At 37.7% G+C, this 18,989-nt stretch overlaps 1 protein-coding gene across 4 annotated transcripts in view; it reads left to right on the top strand.

Moving 5' to 3' along the window:
* The window catches only part of ARID5B (AT-rich interaction domain 5B), a 244,060-nt gene that overhangs the window by 213,260 nt on the left and 11,811 nt on the right, over positions 1-18,989 (top strand). For all 4 annotated transcript variants that reach the window (XM_072995169.2, XM_020793194.3, XM_078390908.1 and 1 more), the window contains one exon: positions 15,909-16,107. In XM_072995169.2, coding sequence (XP_072851270.2) covers positions 15,909-16,107 — 199 coding nt within the window. The remainder of the gene's footprint in view (positions 1-15,908; positions 16,108-18,989) is intronic.

The raw sequence follows: 18,989 nt of genomic DNA, 5'->3' as shown, positions 1-18,989 counted from the left end.
CAGACTAGTTTTGCTTTCAAACCTATTCATCTCTGTCAGTTTTTAATATTAGTACCAGGCTCTTGGCCATAGTCCATTAGTACTGTACTTAATTGCTCATGTTACAGATGATTACGAATATAAAAAGCATTAATGTTTTCCCATTGTGGAGCTGTTGCTATGTGCATGACTCAACACATGCAAAGTGTACAAATTGTTATTTTGGTCATGAGGCTTTAATTCTTCACTATAATTACCTTGGGTGATTGCATAAAGTAAAAACAGTCTGTGACTGCTTTATGGAGACAAAGTGAGTTTAATGGGGCCCCCAAACATTTGCACTTCTGTAATTCTTAACACCACCCTGTCAGGATCTTACATTTCTTATCTTGTATCATCAGCATAGAAAGCATTGGAAATGGTTGATTTTCTTGTTGAGCACTGATCTTCACAGTCATGTTTTGGAGAAAATTATGTAAAATCAGATGTTGTTTTCGCTCAGGAACTTTTTCCTCTTCTGTATGTACAAAATATTTCGGTTATTACCTGCATAGGAGCAGAGTTCTGTAAACAAGTAGGATACTGTAATTTTTGTCAGGGATTTTAAAACAGAAACTACACAAAAGAGATTATAAGGAAATATTTTTTGATGTTGTGGAGAGCTCAGGTTTCCTAAACAAAATGTAATTAAAAAGGAAGCAGTCTACACGTTGAGGTCATGTGCCCTTCTATAAATTGTCTGTGAAGAGGCCTTTTTTCCCCTTCACTGGTTGTTCATACACTTTTAAAGAAGTAAATCTGAGCAGTTGTAATGCTGCTTGACACAGTGTATTAAGATTTATTTCTGGCTATGCCGAAGCAATCATTTAGGAATGTTGTTAAATCTCTCTCTCACTCACTCACTCACTCTCTCACACACACACACACATACACACAACTATAATCACAGTCATAGTCATAGTTATAATTAGTTACATTACTAGATATCCTCCTTTCCCTAATCCTGAAGTAATTACACTGTGTGAATGGATATCCCAGTCTGCTGAGGATCATGGCTGCAAAGACCCCTCCTCAGTCTCAGGCTGGTTAGGTTATTTAAAGTAAAAATTCCCCACAGTCTTCTACGTACTTTTAAAGTTAAACATGCAGCTCACCAGTGCATCCTTGGGTTTTATTTGGTTTAGCCTTAAGGAGGAGGAGGTTCTTGACTGGGAGTGCAGCCTATGGGCTCTTTTAACCCTTTTCTCACTGAGCTGCAGTCCCAATGAACATTTTAGTCACCCATTCCACCATGCTGCTAATTGGTACCAAGGGAAAGCTGCTGCTGTTGTCAGTGCTAGCTTCCTTTGAATGCAAAATATCATTTATGGGGTGTATTGGGCTATGGCACTGGTTCTTAACCTTGGGTTACTCAGGGGTTTTGGACTGCAACTCCCAGAAGCCTTCACCACCAACTGTGCTGGCTGGGGTTTCTGGGAGTTGCAGTTCAAAAACATCCAAGTAACAAAGGTTAAGAACCACTGGGCTATGGTATAAGTGAAAGGGTTAGATCACTCCTCCATTTACTGCAATCTCAGTGATGCCCCCCCAGCTGTTATTTAATGTTGAAGAAAAGAAGTACCAAACTACAGGTTTAATATATCATGTGGTTTGACCCTTGTGATGTTTTCACCTGCAGTTTCCTGCACTGACTTTCATTTCACATAAGCTTCTTTCTTTTATTAGCAGCCACATTTTCTACATCTTTCTAGATAGGATGCTGTACATGTAATGACCCAGTTTCACTCAACAGACATGTTTTGTTTAAAAAATATTTCTGGTGGGCAAGACATCGTTGACTATATGTCATATTCGAATTTTGATCTCTTATAGGACTGCCCTCACTATTTTGATACTGACAGCAGTGTCAAGGTTATTAGGGCACTAAATTCACAGAAAGTGAAATGTTGTTGTACATGGAGTTCATAAATGATTTATCTGATGAGCTATCCCTGAGACGTTCAAGCAGAAGGCTGGTAGATTGTAGAAGACCCATCTTCCCATGTACAAACCACCAAAAATACGAAATCAGGACAAACTACATGTATAGAAGAAAGGTCCCTGTGCTAAGCAGAAACACGTCAGCTTGCAGATATTGTCTCTCTATACATACTGTAGTAGTAATGGCAGTAAGACACATAAACATGTACACACACACGTACAGACACACACACACACATATACTGGGTGGGTGTAAACATCTGTGTTAATCCAAATATTTAAATGCATTGAAGTAAATAATATACCATGTTTTTTTCTTTCTTGTCCTGAATAAATAAATTTAAATTGAGGCAAAACAACATAGTACATATTGCTGTCCAAATAAAATTGTTTATATAGTAAGTAAATGAGAAAACCAGTAGAAGTTGCATAAGCCAAACCAAGTGCTTTCACAAAGGAAGAGATTTTAATTTGAGAGTTGAATTCCCTGATTTTAAGGAATGGGCTATCAATGGAACTTATGGAGAAATTGACTCATAAAATCTCCATTGACTTAATGGGCCTTCTCTAGTGTGACTTACTATACTAAGCAACAGGATTTTGGTCACTCTTTTGCTTGGACTTTTCCATTTTCTTTCAGTTGTATAACCTCAATTTATCAAGAACTTGACTAACAGTATTTAAATCAGGGGTCCCCAACCTTTTTCACCCCATGGACAGGCTGGGGAAGGCAGGGCACCCCCCGCGCTTGTGCACATTCACAAATGATGGTGCTGTGCTCATGTGGGTGCTCATGCGCTTGGGCGCATGGGCAAACAGCAGTGCGGCACTCACACGGGTGCACTGGAGCATGCACGCATGTGCAAATCAGCTGTGCGTGGGTGAGTGCATGCGAGGGGGCTGGGAGGTCTGTCTCCATGGCCCAGTCCGGTTCAGGCCATGGACCGGCACCGGGCCATGGATCAGGGGTTAGGGACCTCTGATTTAAACTATTGTTTCATTCAATTAAAATAAATCCCACTGACTATGTTATGACTGCAATTTTTAGCATGCATCATTTGGGAATGATCTCCAGTTAATAACCCAGATGACTTTATTTCAGAGAAGACATACATAGACATCTTAGGTGTGAATGGACATGAATAAAACAGGTATTCAGGACTACCACACCGTACACAGTTTAGAAAGATCCCACTAAACACAGTAGGGTCTACTTTTGAGTAAACATTTATAGACGGCATTAAGTGTGTTGTGAATGCGATCTGTCGAGGTTTAATGGACAGAAATACATGCTGTGGGTTCTTTAAAAATATATGTACTGTATTGCTAAAATTAGTGTTTGTAAATATCCAGAGCTGCAAATTCAGTCCTACAGATTTTGAATGCAGATGTTTCATTTTGAAAGTTGAATTGCATTTTTGTTTTGGCTTCAGAATTCTATTGGCATCTCTTGATACAAGTTGGCAAGCTTCATAAAAGAAATTTCATAAGCAGAAGCTGTCACATAATGTCAGATACTAAATACCGTTGCATGCCAGCTGTCAAATACTGTCAAACATTATTGAATAACAACTGTGAAGCACAAAATATTAAATACCATTGCATGCCAGCTATCAAATTCTGTCAAATTCCAAACATCATTGCATGCCAACCTTTTAAAACCATCCAGCATCCTCTGTCAACGTTGAAATACTGAAATCAGATTTCACTTAAGTATAATACACTGAAATATTCTGGTGCCATAGAATATACAATATAGATGTCAAATACTTGGCAAACATCAGAATACTCAGAGAAGTTTTAGTGAATGTACACAATAAAAATTGCAGAGCAAAATGTTGAGCCTGGAAGCAGCTTTGCTTCTGCTATACAAAACAATACTCAATACGAGCATAGATCATGTCCCTAATATTTGCCAATGTAATCCTAATTTCAACTCATATACGCTTCTGATTTATCCTAAAATCCCCATATAATCATCCTGAAAAATGTTCAGACTTTCCATATCTGTTTTATTCCAGTTTTTGTTTTAAAACTTTTGCATTTCTGCTTGCTCTTATTTCTGTAAAAAGAACTTCATTTTGTTTATATGGTATACAGTACAGTATCTCCCAAACTCTTCCTAAGCCTTTCTTTATAAGACATTGCAATTGATCTCATCCCAAGCAACATTACTATATAATATTAAAAAGCTGGTGCCTTTGAATATCACCTTTTTTTTCAGTGTGGTGGAAACTCTTGTCCCCTCCAGTGCTTTGTGAACCTTCATCCACATGCTGGAAGAGTTATTCACATTTTGGTGGATATTTTCTTTTTTTACATGCTCTAATAAGCAGCAATGTCAGTTAACAATGTTGACATTTAAAATATTGTAGGCATCTGTATTAAAGTCTATTGAAATGAATGGGGCACTTGACACCTCAAAGCTATTGTTATGGACTCCCTGCATACTCAGACAGATGGTCCTTTTTATTGGTTACACTGAATTGTTGGTTTAAAGGGTTTCATTCCGCAGCCATAACAGCAAGAGCTTTATTATATTTTTAAATGTAACTTGATACTTGGAGAACATGTTGGAGGCCTCTTTGCAGCCTTACAGCTGAATTGTCATATGCCATATAACTAAGAACCCTGGCATGGGAAATGATCAACTAATCTGTCTTGGTTTTAGACGAATTGTTTGTAATGTATCAGAACAGTTCAAATGCTGGCTTTTGTGGAGGAAATGAAAAAAGAATACTGAGCTAGAGTGCCAGTGAGAATGTTGCATAAGGTAAAACTTCAGTTTCCCCCCAATATGCCTGTTCTTCAATATGAAAAGCAAAACCGGTTTCTCCCCTGCCCCCCATAGGTCAAAATAAGGCCTTTTGGGTTCTTCCAACAGCTGTAGAGACATATTCTTACATTATTAAGTAATTTAATATACAAGAGAGTCTGTTATTTCATCTAAAAAGTTGTTCAGTTTGCTTAAAGTATTTAGAGATAATGTTGTTAAAATGTGTTCTTTTCAAGAGGCATCTGTAAGCATTAGCAGCTGGTATCCAAGAGGAAATGGAAGAGTATGTTTTAATGTCTGCATAAAGATTCTTATGGCTATCTGTGCGACAAGTCATAACTAATAAGGAGATTGGGGATTTAGGTTGCTGAGTGTGAAAACATCCCAAGGCAAAAATTAATCAAGTACTATTCCGTACTTTTAGCTACAGCCAGCACTTTGTTTGACCAAAAAGCCAAATAGAAGATTTTTCTTTGTCATATTATCTTTGTTGGCTCTGTGTGTTCTCCCATTTTTAGTAAGCAAGAAAATAGAAACCTCATCCTCTACTTGTTTTCTGAGAAATGAGTCCCCTGGAGTTTGATGGGACCTGATCCCAAGCAAGACAGGTGCAGGACTAAAGCTTAAATAAATGTGTACTGGATGGTAGGCATCATAAAAGAGAAGTAAAGTTCGTAGACAGAACAGAGCTGCCAAACAAGGTCCATACAGCCGTATAATAAATGAAGGGTGAGAAGGTTATAATATCAGAAGAGGAGTCACAGCAGGTTATTTCCTTGCAGTATGTGCACAGTCTCCTCCTTATTTCATGTTTTGCATGATAGACCTGCAAATACTAGATGCACTCAGCCTTGCTCCTGTCCACCAGCACTGATAGAATACTTGCCTTTTTATTTTTCAGATAGCTAACTATACGATTTAAAATGAATAAAAATATTGGATTTTTTTAAAAAAATGAACAGATTAAAAAAAAGAGGTGAGAAGCTGCTCTCGGAATTGAAGTGAGTAGATAAGTAGAGTAGTTGCGTCACAGATATCACCCAGTAGGCACCTTCCATCAGTAGAACTCCTGTATTCAGCTGCCACCATGTTGAAAATCCATGTAAACATTGGCTGATTCATTCAACATTACTAGAAATGTATCTGTGTTCAAAGGAGTGAAATCGCCTCCCCCATTCTTGTGGTGATAGATTGATAGCAACTTATATGTAACTAAAGCAGACTTATATTTATAAGCCAGATCTCGTCCTATTAGAGACCAAAAATGATCAATGTTATTTTTAAAATATACATATATATTAAAATAACAGTTATTGATCATTTTTGGTCTCTAATAGGACGAGATCTGGCTTTGACTGCATTCTGGGCCTCTGTCTTGAAGAAAACCTTTGCACTTTGTGAATCATATTGTGAGTTTTCCACCAAGTGAACATTTGAAGACCAATTATTTGCCTTGGCATTTTTTCCTTCTTTGATAAATAACAAGAGGGTTTCTACTTATATTTCTGTCCTCAGGGCTTTATCATTAAGATTAAATAACTGTACTCTCAAGCATGGCACCGAACAAACATCTTTTCAATTATGTGAGTAATGGATGCTTTAACAAAAGAACTATTGAATAGTCTGAAAGCACGTTTCTCTCCTCCCCTCTTCTCCAACTAAAAAAAAATATTAATAATAAAGTATCTAGTGTCAGAAGAATGCAGTTGTTTACCCCTTAAAGCACATTCATAAATCTGTAATAAGAATCTCTTAGGACATTGCATTTTTGTGATACTTATTCGCAGCTTGTATTCCAATTTTAGTGACGGCATGGAAGTAAGAGATGCATGAAGTTTGTTGTCATTTTTTTAAAGAAGGACCCTTCCTGTCAATCCCCTCCTGTGGTTGGAACTACTTCATGCTTGGTTGTTAGATGAACAGTCTCAACAATAAGTGACAATCAGACTTCCTCATTCTCTGAGCTTCTTGCGCAAGTCTTGGGGACACATGTAGTCTGTGCAGACATTAACTAATGTTCAGAACACAAATGAATTCATTCGTAATGTCAAATTATTGAAAGTTTGACCCTAAATTAATTTTAAATCTTTGAATGAAATCAACTTTTTTTAATAGAACCACAATCTTTGGTTTGTGTGGCTGTGAGTTCAAAGTAGGACTGAGTTGCAAGCACTCACTGTTTTCACAAGCATTTTTACGGTGATGCAAAGCACATATACCCTTTGTTGATCCTTTAAGAAATCCCACGAAAATGTTCACATATGTTTACATTGCAGCCCAACTGGCTATGTAACATGTGCATCCATTCATCGCATGAGTCCTGGTAATTTAAAAAGTTAACTGGGGTATGTAACTGGGATATGTTTTTCCCAAGAGCACAGAGGTGTTTGCACTTTCTGTCTCCCCAAATTAGCTTATACCTTAGTTTTAGTATTGCATCAGTACTTGATAGACCAAGCTTGCCCTGTGAATGCTCTTGGACTATAACACCCAGAACCCTTCTAACAAAACTTAGAAATTAGGAGACAGGTATTTCTGAAGCCCTCTCCAGATTCAAATCTAAAATCAAGAGGGACCCCAAGGTTTGGGAACCATTGCTCTATAAAGACCCGGCAACTCCCAGTTTCCTTTCTTTATCACAATATTTAAGAAGCTATGATTGAAAGAATAGGTTAGGTGAGAGAGCAGCTCACAGTCCTGTTTTGCCATTATCATAAGGCAGCTACTGTAGTCATGGTGACCAGTTCCTATTGCACTCACATCAGTTCAACACAGTTGTCCAACAGTTGGAAAAAAAAAACTAAATTCAGTCTTCCAAGGATCATGTTTACAAAATAATGTTTTTGTAGCAGGCCCACAGCCCAGTAGCTACTGTACAAGGTGAACCTAGAAGGGGTTGAGGGCATTATATGTATTAGAAAAATAACTACTCCTGGAGGCTTCTAAGAACAGAAAATCATATGTTTCTACAACTTTTTTGGGGGGGATGGGGGTTGGTGGGAAGGCATGAGGGGTCTGAGAGGCTCTTAGGTCCCACAGGAATGGCTGTGGAGGGGTTGCATGTAGCTCACAGACTGCTTTTCCCCCCCTGTGCCTTATAATCTGTGGCTGTTGGAGGTATATGAGAATAAAATTGAAGTCACACTGATTTCAGTGGGAAAGTTAAGTACTGTACATTATTACAGCTCTCAGATGAAATGAATGGGACTTAAAATGCATAACATTGGTTGGATGCCAGAGGGTTAGAAACACATTGGATGAGTGCCATGTGTCAACTATTAATATCTCATACAGAACATGGGCTATAGACTTTTAAGTACCTGTGTTAATATACCTCATCAACATGCTTCTGATGTTATGCTACATTGTTGCAATATGTAATACTCTGATATAGGTTGCAAGTTATAAATAGTAGAACTGCAAACATATTCTACTGCTTCCTTGATTCAGTGTGGAATGGCACTTCCCTTGAGCCCATGTAGCATTATGAAGATAAAATGTCTTAAAAACAGTTCTGTATTTTTAGACCACTGGCTGGAACTAATATGCATATTTGAAGAAAGGTCAAACTCTATTGGTATAATCCCTTTAGGGAAGACTTTCCTAAGGAGAATGGCCATGTAAATGAAGGTGCTAGTGTGTTATTAATCTGATACAATAAACATAATGTAATAATATAATCATAATACTTTTTGAGAGTTTTTAGAGTACTGTTTGTTTTAGTGGTCTTTACATAAACAGACATACTAAAGGATGAAAATCAGCAGGCAGAAGCTTCATGTCCTGGCTTGTACTGTTGTTTTATCATGGCAAGTAGACACTAAGAGGTATATATGTTCCCTGCAAATGGCCCATTTTCATTTCACAACCCAGGCATGCTTTCCTTTGTGATTAGTTTTGGAAGATAAACATGACTTTCATTGTCATATTTGATCAAAGGAGATGCTTCATGCTGATACAAGGTATGGAGATGAGGAAACTATATGTCATACAGATGTTTTTCATTACTTGAAGGAATACTACTTCTAAATATGTGTGAAGTGTATCGTCTACTTTGGCCCTCTGACACATGGTCCACTCCATAGCTTTGCTCTACACAGCTTGCCTGGTCTCTTCCAAGTTCACTAGAGGTTGATGGCTAATGATCAAGGACTGAAAACATTTGTTTTTGGACTATAGTTTCAGAAACCCCCAGCTAACACATAGTCTCGTAGAGTAAAATTTCCAGGCTCTGCTAGTGATAAACTAATGGACTCATATTAGAGTGAATCTGTTATTAGTGCTTGTTACTCAGCACTTGAATTATTTCCAGGGGGAGAATGGGGAGGATTAACTGTTGGTATGTTTAGTAATATCTTTAAACCTGCCTATTTATACTGACTCTTTGGAACATTTATTACATTTCATTTGTATTTTATTCTCACCTTGGATTAACCTCTTTGCCCCCAGCTACCCAGTTCAGCAGCTTTATCAGGTAGATGGTTGTTGGCTTGCTTTTACCCTCTGGTAGCTAGGACTGAGATTTAGATGGTTTTTAGACATCATTCTATTGAGTTACCATAGCTGGTAATCATGAAATAGAGAAGGCAGTTTCTCATGAAGCAGATACTTTAAGGGTGATTACTGCTTCAGTTACAGTACAAAGGTAAGTTTAACTCTCTGTTTAGATTAGACGTATCTTGAAAGGGACATGCATACCCAGAAAGACACCATGACTGTATAGTTTGTGGAAGACCAGAGAATTGACCCTCACAAGATTCAATATACCAAAATTCATTACAATAGAATTCCCAGGACAGCAGAATCAAAATACCTGTGATTTCAGGGCAAAAATCAGGACCTTGTAACGTCACATGAGCTGGGAAGGGCCCAAAAGTGTTTCAGGATCATCTGACTGTAGAAGTGCATAAGGCATTCCACCTTATGCTGTGCTCCAAATTGGATGGCAGACCTAAGTACCGGCATCCATGGATTCTGTCTCACCCATCTCTTTTCACCACAGTGTTGTCCCAGTGCAATACACATAGAAGCATCTTCATATTAAGTGTGTGAGACTCGTGATGGTCTCTTTAGTATGGACTGTAAGTTAGAGTGTGGCAAGTTTTTTTTTTTAAATTAAAGATTAATAAGAACATTGACAGTTGTATTATACCAGTTCATGGTCAAGAGCTGATCCATCTTATTTATTTATTTATTTATTTATTTTATTGTATTTATACGCCGCCTATCTAGTCATTTCGACTACTTGCCTAGTATTGTCTGCTATCCAGCATCTCAGCAGGCAGAGGTATTTCTGACCATTTAAGAGTCAGGTCCTTTGAACGGCAGATGCTAGAAATTAATCCGTGGACTTCCTGCTTCCTTACGTGTGCTTTACCCTTCAGATATGATTTCTCCACATACACTTTTTGCAGGATCACATTATTTTGGTGTGGCTTTTGGATTCTTAAATGGATGAAGCCAGGACTGAGACATAAGCATACCTCTCGCATGTGATAAGAAAGAAAAAATGAGCAGTTAAAAGATGGAGTTGGCAACCTTGACTTCTGATTTCCTTTCTATTCATATATCCCTGCTTCTACTTAGGGCTCAACTACAGTAAACAGTGATGTTACCTCCAATTGTTCTGGTATTTTTTCTTAGAGTTTTGGATAGATCATTCTGATGTTTGGGGCCATAAATGCAGAGGGAATTTGTTGCCTGTTGTATTGGGATACATATGGCCATTCCACTACTGCATGCTCATGACATCTGGTATTCTTCCCAGATGTCTCTTGCTCCTGGCACAGATTGCTGTCCCTTTTGCCTATCTTCTGCCCCATTTCTACTTCTACTTCATTCTCTGTTCCTTTCCTTCCTTGTATTACCCATTCATGGACCATGAAAGAATGGAAAGTGAGCAGCAGAAAAATGCTTTAAAGAAAATGTTACTAAATGACACTCATTCACAAAGCATGTGGACAATGTAGCATTAGAGTCCACATCAGCAGATCTTGCACTGGAGAAAATTATAACAAAAATACACCATCACCTGGGGTGTTAAAAAAATCCCAGTAAGCAAAATGTTTTTCTTCCCTTTTGACTCTTTTTACACTAGTTTAAGGTCCTGCATTGTGTGGACACTGGGATGCAGCAGTGGTATTATGGGTGTAAGGAAAGTTGAACAAACACTCAATGTGGACAGGGTTTAAGAGCCATTCTTCTAACTCCTTTCATTATTTTTAGAATATACAGATAGGTTCTACTGTTTCCTGTGGAGCAGAGTTTGGTTTAAAAGAGTAATTATTTGGCATAAGCATTAATTGGTATCTGAAACATTAGTACTTATCACTTTTAAAAAACGATTTTAAATTACATTTTTCCCACGGCATGGTGGGAGAATAAGAGTTCTGGGGCTTTATTTTCCCCCCCCACGCCTTTTATGAAATAACTAATAATGAAGACATGTTTGACATGCTGTGAAATGCATTTTTCTAATGTGAAATTTCTGCCTTTTGTTGGAGATGAGACAAAGTCCCTGGAGGATTTTTGAATTTGTAAATATAAAATTATCTGCCTCCATGATTCTTTTCCTCCTCCTCCCCCTTTTTAAAAGGCTGGAGGGAAGCCAGATTACTTACATTACTGTAATAGATTTGATGACCTCTGACTTCTGCTGCAGAGAAGTACATTGAATTTTTCATTACATCAGAGGATGCAGAAAGCTAAAAACTCAAAATAGTAGGCACTGTTATTTAATTCAACATTTAACAAAGCAAAAAATAAAATTCTGACGAGAGGAAGGGAAATAGGTGCAATTAAATGTACAATATCTCTGTACTGAGTCAAGATTAAAACAACAGTGATTTATTCATCCAACTTGTATTGAATATATATATGATAATCTCGCCTTTCATAGTCCTTGGATTTAATCAGGAGCTCAGTTGATGACAAATACTTCCCTACTGTTTCTGCTTTGGGCTGGAAAATGTTGGTCTTGTATTATTCCAGAGGGGAGAAAATAGCCCTGTGCTGTTCAGAAGTATGCTGCCTGCAGAAAGATTGTTCTTTAATACATGACTGTTTATACACTATTTATGTTAATTACCCTATAAATAATGTATTTTATTAATTTGAATGTATGAACTGGGTTTATAATAAAAGTCCTCCCCCCTCCCCAAATCCTGTCAAGGACCCTGAGTTATTAGGCAGCAGGTTATCTTAGTTGTCTTCTTCCCCTCTCTTCTCTTTTGTCTATAATCTTCCTCTTTGTCAGAATTCAGACTGGTGTTTTCTCAGAGCAGGAACCTGTCTTTTGAACACCTCTTGTAAAACTCTTTAAAGCAGTTGTGTATATTGATGGCACTATGCTAACAGTGGCACAAGGAACAGCAGTTGTTATATTCCCCCCCCCATGCATGCATTCTGTCAGAATTCCTTCTTATGAGTCCACAGCCCCTGTCTCCCCACATTCCTGCATAAAAAGTGTTTTCCAATCCTATCAAGTGAATTTTGTGTTTGTGGTGCATTTAAACATATTCTGGACCATGTTCTGTTAATGTTTGCAAAATGGCCTGTTTTCTCTTACACAGAGTTGACCAATGTTTTCTGTTGACTGGCAACTATTTAATACAAAATCAAACTGTTAATTTTGCAGGCGGGTTGCATTCTGTGGAGATATTTTTTTAAATGGGGAGCCACGCTCTTCCTGTCTTGGGAAGTAATGACCTACGGTTGACGAAATGAATTTTGTGTGTGTGAGGGAGAAAGAAAGAGAAATGTTTTAGGAGCACATCGGTTGAAGGCCTAAATGTTCCATGAGCTCTATTACTATTACAGCTTCTAATAATCAAATGATAAGATCACATCCTGTGGGTAATTGTGTTGTACTGTGACAGGACAACTGAAGGAGGAGGGGAAGTCTCTGCTGGACATTTTAGCAAACTGAAACCTTGCTGCCAGTGGTTGCAATTCTTCATGGTGTTAGGCTTCTTTTGAATCCTCTAAGCTTTCTGTTGTTTCTTTTCAAATTTGTTAGAAAAATGAAAAAAAGTTACTGCTGTACAGAAATAGCACTTTGTTAGCATTTTATATAAAAGGGAGAGAAGCTGCTGTGCTAGAACAAGCCATCTTTATGTTTCGATTCAATTTTTTTACCTTAGTCATGCCTCTCTCTAGAAACAAGAAACATTTAATTCCAGATTTCCTGCTGTTGGCGCTAGGCTTTTGACCAGCTATGCAAAATGTATTTTTACTGCTGTCTCACTGCCAACTGCTGAGCTCAGTTTTTTTAAAAAAAAAATTACAAAGATGGAAACATACTCCTAAAGCTGTACTCTCATCAGCCGTGTTTTCTAATTATCAGTCACTAGATTTAATGAGTTGTAGGACTGTATATGGCAACAAAGAAGCAGAATGCTTTTTTGAACTGGATGCTCAAAATATAAAATGGCCAGAAAAGGTTCCCCAGAAAAGTGCTAACAGTGATTAATCTTGTCACGTCTGACCTTGTACCCTTTCCTGCTTTAACAGTGAGGGTAATCACACAGAATATTTTATTAAAAGGGCTAGTGGTGGTTTAGTATCATCCTCTAATTTAAAGCTATGAGCTTCTTTTGAAACATTTACCGACAGAATATGTAGATTTCAAATGGGCTGCTTGTTCCCATGGCAACCAAACAAAGTCAAACACTCCTTTCTGCAGTGCTAACAACTATTGCCACAAAAAATGTATTTTGGTTAAATCTGATTCTTTAAATATTTAACACATGGCAGAAAAGATATAAATATTGCCCTGGATGAAACCCAACCCTGTTTTCTTTGCTGAAAGTCCCAGGCATAGGAGGATGTTCAAGGGTGCTTTAAATATTTTGTGCTTGTTACAAATGAAATTTAGCAGCCTCAAGTATGAACAAGATTGTATTTCTTCCCCCACCTTTATTCTGTCTTGTTATGCTTCTTTTTTATTACATAAACATTAACTGTACCATTACAGTGGGAAGCAAGTTTTTTTGGCAAAGTACATTTTATATTCCTAAGCCTGCACAGAGAGAGACATTTGCAGATTTAGCAGCTGTAGCATGTTTAAACTCAGTTTGTAATGGGATCTGAAGACCAATATTCCCTATGGGCACTGCTTAGCTTCATTACTGGACTGCTGCCAAACTCAGGGCTCAAAAGTATTATTCACGCCTCTCTGCCCATACCCGTGTCAGAGCATGCTCAGTTAATGAATTTTATTTCTAATATAGCGTAAATTAGGTTTGTATTTTAACATAATTTATGTTGTATTTTATTAAAGTATGAAATACTATCATTTTGAGCAAGCTTAATCTTAGTTCTCTTGAAGCCAAACTGTGTTTAACATTTAAATCAAAACTGCATGGCTTGGAGCTGATTCTGCAATAGCCCCCACCCCCAAACCCTGGAAAAGGGATCTGTGCCTGAACAAAAGAGTTTTCTGCCTTGAACTCTGAGATTAAGCTATAATTAAGGAAGTCTGATAGTTGAACAGATTAATGCTGCCTGGAAAAACAAAATACATTTTCTTCGCAGAGCCACTTCAAAATGTGTTTGCCATATTGAAGTTCATATTTTTAAAAACCAGAGTCTCACATTATTCTTCCTATGAGTCATTCATTAATCATGTTGTGTGCATTATAAAAACTTTAATCATGGATGCTGAAATCCAGATTGTAAAGCAGGCTAACTTTTTAAATAACATTGGTGAGTTTTTTCCTTTTTGGATTAAGAGCCACATTGTGGAAGGAAAACTTGTTGATTGAAGCATTGATTATTATGTCTCTCCCTCCCCCCTCTACAGCAGTTTTCCACAATTAAGGAGATAAAGTTCTGAGATTAAAATTCTTTTGCTTTAATTTTTTTTACCACAGTGCCAACAGAGAGAAAGAGTAATGCTAACTTTTCTAAAAACAGGAAATCTGTGCTAGTAAAAAAAGATGACACTTTTTTTCCCTTCATAATATGTGATGCACTAATAATGAAAATGAATTCAGGATGGCCCATTCATTGTGAAATAAATGGTGCTGGATAATAGAAGTTCTAAGTGGCCGGGGATTCTGCCGTAACTGCTGGTATGTGTGAAAGGCATGGCACACATGAGAGATAGAAATTTGGTGGCGCCTCACCTGACGTTTTTGTTTAAATCATGTGTTTGTCCTTACTAAATTCCTCCCAGTCTCTGTCTGCTGTACAGATCTCTCTAGCTGTTTGCTATGTGGATGTACTATTGTACACCGTGTTCAAAGTTCCAGTAGTTGAACAACTGCAGTAGCCAGAATTATGTTCAGGATATATGCCTGTTTTAAATGTAGTTCTGTAAATTATGGTGGTGACTATCTAGTAATGAACAACCTCCTGCGTGCATTCTGAAGTATGCCAAGTCACACAAGTGGAACACAATCGGGAACGCAAGCAAGAGCTGGTTCATTACCAACAATCCACTACCAGAGTTTACACCATTACACTTAAACCAATATGAATCTCCAATAGGATTCTGACCACCATTATCATATCAGATCTGTTTTGGTGACAAGATTAAACTCAGGAACAGAATTGATGTTCTTTTTGCCCTAAGTGCACATTGCTTTTATGAATCCAACCTGATTTTTTCACAGTTCACAATTCCCCCTCCCCTTTGTGTATTAGCTCTAGGATATATACTGAATTGTAATCAGGAGCTTCTGATGTACCCAGGTCACTGTAGAGGTAGGCACAGTAACTATTAAAATGAAACTCAGTTGAAAACTATGGGATAAGCAGTAGATCACCCAGCCCCATTTAATGTCTCCAAATGGTGCCTGAACTACATTTACCTCCTTGGATAAATCCAAAGCACTAAAATTAAGTAGAAGATTATCTTAAATGTATATCTTAAAAATGTAAAATATGATTTCAAGAAATAAATGTTTGGAAAGACATATCTTCACATAGCCTGACTTGGCTGTAGATTCCTATCAAGGCTTTACCTGATGGCAAATCCTGGTTTGTGGCAGCAAAACATGTGAAAGGGTCTACACAGGAGATTTCAAATTCTGCACTCCTGTCACTTTAGTTCTTGCTATCTGAGTATTAAAATAAAGATTTTCTACATTGAATTTCTTAAAGCCACTGTGAGTTTTGTATGTGTGTGTTGGGAAGAGCTTCTAAAACTGATCAATTATTTGTTCTTTAGATTAATCCTACCATATGAAAGATTTATTAAGGGAGAAGAAGATAAGCCACTGCCTCCTGTGAAACCTCGAAAACAAGATAATGTCACCCAGGAGGGAGAAAGTAAAATAAAATTGTCTGGAACAAAACGCATCAAAAATGAAAACCAAAAGAGCAAGAAGGAAAAAGACAATGCACAGAAACCCCAGGATGCACTAGAGGTTAGTTTTATCCTCCTTTTTCTTCCTTTATCAATACAGTTTCAATTTGTTCAGTGCTGTTGTACAAGCAGTCCAGAACCCATTCTTCTTAACTAGGGGACTTCAGAAATAGTATGCTTTCAGTGCCCATACCTGTCTCAACCTTTTCCTGATAGGAAATCTTAAATTTCAAGACCTATGAGGGTATATCCATCGTGTACATAGATGAATATGTATCAGTTCAAAGATGATCTGTTCAGAAGAAAGTACCACTTCTGCAAAACTTAGATTAGTAATATACCTGTCATCCTTTTGAAGCCATGTGTACACAAGTTACACATTTCAGAAGCCTATTTTTAGAAAGAGTAGGGAAAATGTCTCGCCTTAATTCTGAAGAATCTTTGATAGTTCCATGAATGTAATTGTGGAGGGTACACAGAAATAGCTTAAGGGATTCTACTGCCTAAAGCTGAGGACAAGATTGTGTCCTTCCTGCTTCAGTTTCTAGAAACCAACTAGATTAGCTAGAGAACATAGATCCTGCAGAAGGATGCTGTTGCTGCTGACCCTTCTGTGCCACAAACATCTGCTGCCTGAAAAAGTGAGCTGATTCTCTCTTATCACACTGTAGAGCTTGCTCTGATGGCACATAAATGCTAAGAGTTTATACTGAGTATACCTAGGTGTCAGAATTCACCAAAACAAGTTTTTCAGCAATCATTTACAGTGATATACATAACAAGGTAGTCTGGGGACCTCTTGTGACTGGTGATTATAGTCTCATAGCAACTTTGTTTCCACTTCCAATGCCACTTTTGTAATTTGGACACTTTCTGGAACAAGTGCTTGTACCAATGTATTAGGCTCTGAGGTTCAAGCTAGACATGGATGGGAATGCTTATTTCCTCCATGCGGTTATTCTTGCATTCTATGGTGAGATTTCTTCAGAAAGGCCTGCCTCAACAGTCAGACTTGCAAAGTAAAGCCCATGTTTACCCATCACCATGATCAAGCAGAAAACAAGGCACACTCCATGTACCATGCATGGGGAAGAAAACTGTATCCTATGAGTTTGTTTCTGAAAATGAGCTAAGCATATATTGATTTTTTAACTACTGTGTCAGCACGAGTCATCAAGTAGACTTAACCTAGGCATACTTAACCATTTTCAACGTGATAAAATGACTGACAGATGCTGGCTGAAATCCAATAGTAAGTCCCAGTTAGAGTTAGGCCATTGAGTCAGTAGGGATTTGGTGAGTCACCTCTTCTGTAAGTTCCATAGGTCAAATGGGCCTATTTTACTGTAGTTGTGACTTGCTACTGGATTTCCTGGTATGTGTGTGTATGTATTTGGTGGTAAAATTTTCTGATGCTGCCACTCTAATGAGATAAAATTGCAAATTATTACATCATCATTATCCCTAACTGCCCATCCTTGGGACACTTTCACTTGCCATTTTACTTTGTGGGTGCAGAATCATAAAACCCATTTCACAATACCTGAAACAATGAAGGAAAAGCAAAAATTGGCAAAGTAATTCAGCAATAAAGTGTAAGTTAAGAGGTGAATCAAACTGTGAGTTATAGATGGGGCTGTGCCCAAGAAGCATTTGAAGTAAAGAGAGCAGATTGCTGGAAGTATGCGAAGGGGAGGATTTTGGGTCATAATGTATATTTAACATTTGCTTGTTCTCTCTCTCTCTCTCTCTCTCTCTCTCACACACACTCTCTCTCTCTCTCTCTCTCTCTCTCTCTCTTTCTCTCTCCATTATATAGAATGGACTACTTTCCTCCCTTTTCAATGTAGTTGTCAACCAAGACATGTTTTGAAAAGATACAGTCTTGATTAAAACATACAGATCTGCTGAAGCAACTGCGAGATTGCAACACAAATGGCCAAAAGCAAGGAAATTCAAAGTTAAGGCTAGCATTCCATTCCTCATTCATTCCTTTGTGCCATATTATTTATTGCAGGGGGTTTGGATCAGCGAGTTATGTTACATACCATATGTGCTGCAATAGCTAAGCACAGCATAACAAGCTAGCAATGGAGTGTCAGTCTAAACTTTGAACTTCCTTGCTTTTGTTGTTTGGTATCTCAAATTTCCTGCTTCTTAAACTGCAGTTATTTTTTTATGTGAGTCACAGGTCAAGTTCTTAGATGGAGAGTACAAAGTGCATAACACAGAATGCAATTATGTGGGCTTCCTACAGCAAGAACACAGTAGTATAATTTTCTTCTCTTGTTGCACTGCAATGTGAATGTTTTAGTACTGAATTGTATGCATATATCAGGAAGTTTTTGATGCTTTTAAGTACCTCTGAAACAGTTTTCATCCAGTTCAAAAATATATTCCTAATTCTTTCACTTGGAAAATCCATATTCCTAATTCTTTCATATATTAAAACCCAGTGTAACAATGTCTGTGTTGTGGATGTGCATTTTAGTTTTGTAAACCAAAGTATGCAATTGTGTAAAATGATTACATTAGACATAAAATTCTGCCATCAGCTGAGCATGGTGCTTGTCAGGATAGGAAGGGAATTTATGAAAGACTGTGGGCACAGTCCAGAAAAAGTTGATTGCAAGCAATCATATCCCAGGGCACTGAAACGTACATCAGCCCGGTATACAACCTACTTAATTGCTTTCAGATTGGATTTAGTTTCAATTATCATTTGCGAGAGTGTGTCCATTGGCCTGGGCACACACTGAACCTTTGGCCTCAAAATACATGATAAACATACCAAATCATTTAAACAACAATGCCAGTTCTTCTTTTCCATAGCAAACTACAATATATATTTTTAAAAGCCCTTCCACCAAAAAGATATGCCCAAAGTTGAAGGTCAGAAGTTCTGCATTTCTTGGATTTTGATTCTCATCAAAATAAAAAATC

This window comes from Pogona vitticeps, chromosome 3, assembly GCF_051106095.1.
Source record: "Pogona vitticeps strain Pit_001003342236 chromosome 3, PviZW2.1, whole genome shotgun sequence".
NCBI classification, from domain to species: domain Eukaryota; kingdom Metazoa; phylum Chordata; class Lepidosauria; order Squamata; family Agamidae; genus Pogona; species Pogona vitticeps.
This window is presented reverse-complemented; position numbering and strand designations above follow the sequence as displayed.